Here is a 6660-nt window from a genome sequence, read left to right as displayed (position 1 = left end):
GGTAACCCAATTACTTGAAAACCTACACACATACCCGATGCCTCAGGCGTAGGGTTCAAATATATAGATGCCTGGCCCGTGGTAAGGCATATTACGCAATCACTGGCCGGAGTGCATTCTAGCTTACTACTCATGTGCCAAAATCCCGAGAGAATAGATGAATAGCACAGCGACCTAACTTGCAAGTTCAATCTTCTTATGTTCAATTACATGGCAATATTGAACACAGTGAAGTGCCGACAATTTATTATGACCTTACGAAACTTTCTTTACTGCTCGAATCATCATTCTGAAAAAACTTCATTAACGATTTTGACCTTTTATGTATTCAACCTGGCAGTAGAAAGAATAATGAAAAGCTAAAACATTAAAATCTGCATCTTTACATGACAAGCTAAGACAGAATGAAAAATTATCTTTACTTTTAAAGAACGTGAGAAAAAAGAGCATATGATATAATTCAACACTCAAGATCATCTTAAGCAAGCAACAGAACGCGATACATTTTGGAAAACAATAAGCATGATTTTGGATATATATATATATATATATATATATATTTATATATATATATATATATATATATATATATATATATATATATATATATATATATATATATATATATATATATATATATATATATATATATATATATATATATATATATATACATATACATATATATATATATATATATATATATATATATATATATATATATATATATATATATATATATATATATATATATATATATATATATATATATATATATATATATATATATATATATATATATATATATATATATATATATATATATATATATATATATATATATATATATATATATATATATATATATATATATATATATATATATACTATCTGCAAGCGGTGGACAAATTACAACATAAAAAGACCCTTAAACTTCTTCAATTGGATCCTCTGAGTATTCTGCAGTTAGCGAGGGAGGGAAATATCTCAAAGGGTGTATTTTATTGCCAAAACATCACAGTTCTCATTGAACCATTAGATAAATACAAAATTAGTTCTAAGTGAGAGACAAGGGGATAGCGGAGCTAAAAAACGATGCATAATCACCAGGGCCATAACCATAATTTTTGTTTGGGGGAGGGGATATGATTTATTTTGGGGGTGGGGGGGTAGGGGGAGGTGTAAAAGAAACTTTAAACAACGCATCTGGAATGCTTTCTGGTCTACTTTCTTGAAATATTTCTGGTCTACGCTATTATCATGAAAGTAGGGTATTATTAAACCCCAAAATGAGCAGGATTTATTGCTTATGGAAGGGGGACTGCCCTTTCGTCATCCAAAAGTCCATCTTATGGTCACTGAGACTTTGGAGGGTGCTGATTAGATCAGAAACTGAGAGCTCTAGTCCAGGGGCGGATATAAGCAAAGTCTTGGTAGGGGGGGGGGCAATGTGACAAGGGCGCCAATAAGCAAAATTTTGGGGGGAGGGGAAATTTGAGAAAGGTGCCAATAATTGACCAAATTTACAAGTTTATTCTAAAAAAAGTAAAAAAGAAAAAAACAGGGAAAGAGGAAGCCAGAAAAATCGTAAGGGGGGGATGACTTTTCAACTGAAATTTTACACGGGGGAAATTTTTCTGAATTAATATACACAATTTACTCATTTACCTCATGAGAAATAATCCATGAAGAATTATAATCAGTAATAATTCTCTGCTGTGAAATATTACACACAAGAAACTTCCCGTTGGAGGGGAGGGATCTTGGAAAAATTTTCAAAATTGATTTTTGGTATGAATTAAAAGACGATAATAAATAAAGTTAAAAACAAGCATTTTTTCGAGTAAGATTATTCTCAGAAGAATATTTCATCCAGAATAGTGAACAAGATTTATTTGGCTGGGGTTAGGCATTTGTAGTAAGAAAGAAATTTTACGAGGGAAAATTCATGGGGGAAGTATTTTACGCGTGGGAACTTTCCTTGAGGGTATTTTCACTGGAAAAGTTACCCAGGGGGATTTTTCACCTGGGGGGGTGTGTGTCCCGTTATTATTCGAAAAACGATCACAAATTAAATTTTAAGAAAAACTTTTTTTCAACTGGAAGCAAGGAGCAACACTAAAATAAAAAAAAATAAATTATTATAGATATGGGGTGCCTCCTCCTCGATACTCCGCTCTTTAAGCTAAAGTTAGACCTTTTTTCCAAATTCTTAAAAAGAACCCCCTGAAACACAACGACCGTTTAATTAGACGAATTGACTTTTTTAAAGTGGTTAAAACTTGAGCGTGAAGAGAGGCGTATTGAGGAGGAGGCAGCCTATAAACGGAATAATATCTGTTCGTCAAAAGTTTCAATGTTGCTCCTTACTTTCAGTTGAAGAAAATTGCTTTTTAAATCTTTTTAAATTTAATTATCATAAAGATTGATAACTTACAACTTCTTCAAAATACATTTCTAAACTCCTTCTGAAAGACCAAGGGTATAATTAAAGTTCCCAATTAATAGTGTATGACACATGAAAGTATGCTAAACATTCCTGATTTTCAGGGCAAGTTTATTCAAATTTTCGAATAAGAACTAATTTTTAACCCACCCTCTAGATTAAGAAAAATACCGTTTGCAAGCATTTCTATTGAAACATTACCTGTTTTGGTATTTTATCGGAACAAAACGGACAGTGAAAAATATCCCCACGCGAATTTTCATTAATTAGTGCTAAAGGTCACTGATTTTCACTACGAAGGATGTATATTGAAACCTGTGTATGGGATAGCTGCAAATATTTATCTAGACCTTTGAACGTTTGACACATAAGAAATTAGACTTCAAAATATCACTTAAACATCACAGATTCGCCTCTCATATGCCATCTTCTACTCAAAGTACCAATTCCATAACTCGTAATTAGCAGACCCATATATACGATGGATATGTCTTTATATCTATGCCAAACGCCAAAACAAGAGACATTTAAGTTTTGTGACGAAAACCAGTTTTTAACGTAGTGCCTAAACAAGCCACTTTTCGATAGAGTCCTTTTTGGAATTCATTTTTGTTTGGAAATGGCACGGCCGCGGTAAACCTCTTTCTAACGTGCCACAAAGCGGTCGATCCTGTTTTCGTTGGACTTCTTTTGTTTCTGGAATTTATTTAATGCAAGGAACATCTTCTGCAACAAGAAGGGAGGTGTCATCCCGCAAAGAGATTAATTCCTGTTTCTCCCCCCCCCCCCCCCGCCGTAATCCTTTCTATATTTATATCAAGGTTCATGAAGAGTTAGAAAATTTGGTCACTTAAACTTGCTCCTTTAAGGATCGGCCCTCCCGCGCCTACACTATGACCCACCGCACCTCTTTCCCAATAGCAGACGAGCAATTATGCATCACCAAACATAATTTTAATGAAATATGAAGTGAATTAACTTCGTTAAATCAAGCAATATGATAAATATAAATAATAACTATTCATCTTGCAAAGCTTACGTGACTTTTCAGAAACAAATGTACCATCGCGTGGCATTACTTAGGTAGGAGCTTTTGTATATGGGATCTTGAAAACCCCTACTTTGGAGTTCTCTGTTATGTTGAATCTAATGTTGCGATTTTCATTATAACCCCTTGCTTTTGTGGGGTGCTTCCATCTGTTTCAAAAGTCAGGCAAATTTCCTCAGGCCTGTAGCTACTGATGGACAACATTAAACTGAAGGAATTTTATATATTTGGAATAAGCATAAGATCCAGTACCTTTGGTGCATAAATTCTTATAAAAATTCTACTTTTTATCATTTTGGTTACTATCGGCATTAGTAGCTCCTGTAAAGCCCTTTTTTAGAAAGGCTTATGTTTATTTTTTCGATTTTGTACGTAAGTTAGACCAAGATCCATTTGTATGGTATATTGTAAGTATATATTTCTATAGCCTACCGATGACCAGAAAGTAATTTAAAAACCAAATTTTCTTCTGATAGAAGAAACGATCAAAGTTGAACTAAAAAAAAAATTAAAATATTATTGCTTTGCAGTTTGTGTAACATACTTCTGTAAAACAGATTCACATAAACTGACATGTGATATTTCCCTATATTTTTAGAGCTTAGAAAAAATATACGGCTTCACTGAAAACTAAGCTTGGTTTAATTTTTTTAAGGAAACAAAAGAATATACTAAAATTCTTTGATTTCATGGCCGATGAAAAACAATTGAGAACCTTGTAAATTAGTGTTTATTTTCGGCAGGCTACTTAAGGATTTTGTTTCTCCAAATGCTATTTTGTTACGTTGGTTTTGTGTATTCAGCAAAGCACTATTTTTTCAGAATTTCAAAAATCCAGGGAATTGTCACGAGTAAGTTTATATGTACCAATTTTGCAAATATATGTTACACAAACTGCGAAGCAATCATTTTTCTCCTTATGTGTTTCAACTTTGCTATTGACTTCCATCAGAATTTTTTTTTTAATTACTATGCACTAAAAAAGATATGAATAAATAGTGATTTCTAATAGTGATTTCCATTTCTAATAGTGATTTCTAACAGTGATTTCTATCGAAATGGGAGGTGCAGCGTACCTCCCATTTCTCTTTTTCCACATCTTTTTTTGTCAAATACCACAATTGTTCGGTTGGGAATGACGCCTCATGAATTTGGCTTATTATTATTCATTACTTTTCGGACTTGCTTTGTAGAACAAGAGTTGACTATTCCCCTCAATTTCAAATCGTGAAAAAAAAACCTTCCTTCCTACTGTGAACTTAACATTTGTGCCATCTGCAAAATTTAAAGTAGATTGTTGAGTGGGAAAATACTAAAATATGTATTGGAGCTTAATTTTCAAGACTCTGGATCGAAACAACAGAAAATTATGTATTTTACAGCGAAAACACTGAGAAGAGTTTTTAAAATAGGGTTTTCTTTTAAAATTTTACGAAATCTTACGATTATAGATTTTCTTCAGACCAATCGTCAAAAACCTAGCACAGTGGAAGTCTCATTTCAGAGTCTTTAGTTATTTTGCCCAACATGTTTATTTACTGTAAATAAAATAAGGCAACTTTTTAAGGTGAAAAATCTGCTAAAGATTTTTTTTAAAGCTTAATAACATCTTTTACTAATTTTTTATTATTTTAAGAACATTATTACAGAAACTTCCGAAAGGTAGCTTCTCTTAATTAGCTCAAATTATTCAAGCGCCTTTGAAAAACCTAAAAAATTTATTCTTTCTACTTTTATGTATTCCAACTGATCTTTGTTTTTAAAATACTTCTGGGAAAAATTTTAAGGTAATGACACTATTAGAAGTATTAAGGATACTCTGCTAAATAATCTTGACAAAACCAAAATTAAAACAAAAAACAAAGAAAGAGAAGATATCGAAAACAAAGGTATATGAAAAGGAATACATTTAACAGGAATTCCTCATGTGGTATTCTCTACTTATTTTCCTTTATATAAAAAAAAAGAAAAAAAAGACGCATGTGATCCATATACAGTTGACCTCCTAAATTCAAATGAAATTTTCTTATGTTTTGCTAACTTTTTTATCTATTAGCAGTTAACCTCGGGTATTTGGGTTAAAGGATCTCTGAGTTAAACTTTAAAATAAATAATTTTACCTATCTACTTTTTAGTTATCTGAATGGGGCAGTCCGTACAATCTGTTTCGTTCACTGGCCAGACGGTCCGTCCGTTTATTCCACCCAGGATTACATGTAAGTTATTTACACTTTTTTTAAATATCCGAATTTATGTCCATCCCTGTATTCACATTGGTGCTAGGCTGATTTTTCCACGAAATTCCCACTCAGAATAACATGCAAAATCTTCTCTTTTTTTTAAACAACCAAATGTCCAACCAAATACTTCCGGAACCCAAGTTCTATCCAGCAATCATAATCTTTTCTTAGCAATTTCTAGTGGTCGTAGGAGGTTTTTTTTTATTGAGGGATAGCGGAGGTCTAGAAACGGGTAGTTGGAGGTTCAGGGGGCACATTACTGCACCATATAGTGAAATAACGCGTGAATCGTAACATTTTTCTATTGAATTTAGTAATTTAGTAATAATAAAAATGAAAGGCGTTAACCTTTCATTCTTATAGAGGATGTTCTAATAAAAGTCCATTTAGAATTTTTCTAACAGAAATGTCCAAATAAAAGTCCATTTTCAGCTTTTATAGATGTATCACGTCACTAATTTTTCTTTCAAAACTGACAGACTGGTGTAAATATTCCCCGCAAAGATATCCTTATATTGAAATAACGCGTGATTCGTAACATTTTTCTATTGAATTTAGTAATTAAGTAGAATTTAGTAAAGATATCCCTATAGTGAAATAACGCGTGATTCGTAACATTTTTATATTGAATTTAGTAATCCCAAACACCTTTCATTCTTATAGATTATGTCCTAATAGAAGTCCATTTAGAATTTTACTAATAGAAATGTCCAAATAAAAGTCCATTTTCAGCTTTTATAGATGTATCACGTCACCAATTTTTCTTTCAAAACTGACAGACTGGTGTAAATATTCCCCGCAAAGATATCCTTTGCTACTATTTAGACTCATTGAGATAACTTTTATAGGTGTATGATATTACCAATTATTTATTCAAAACTGACAGACTGGTGATCTTATTCCTATTTGTAAACAACCCCGTAGAG

General features: G+C 32.1%; 1 protein-coding gene across 1 annotated transcript in view; it reads left to right on the top strand.

The window, feature by feature from the left end:
* LOC148945322 (tachykinin-like peptides receptor 86C) overlaps positions 1–6660 on the top strand; it is a 418581-nt gene that overhangs the window by 217710 nt on the left and 194211 nt on the right. Inside the window, exon 5 of the mRNA XM_089099004.1 lies at positions 5630–5710. Coding sequence (XP_088955130.1) covers positions 5630–5710 — 81 coding nt within the window. The remainder of the gene's footprint in view (positions 1–5629; positions 5711–6660) is intronic.

Source organism: Artemia sp. Qi Xiang Cuo, chromosome 13 (genome assembly GCF_049724085.1).
Source record: "Artemia sp. Qi Xiang Cuo chromosome 13, ASM4972408v1, whole genome shotgun sequence".
Taxonomy (NCBI): domain Eukaryota; kingdom Metazoa; phylum Arthropoda; class Branchiopoda; order Anostraca; family Artemiidae; genus Artemia; species Artemia sp. Qi Xiang Cuo.
Note: the sequence above shows the minus strand (reverse complement) of the source record. Positions and strands in the feature narration are given on the sequence as shown.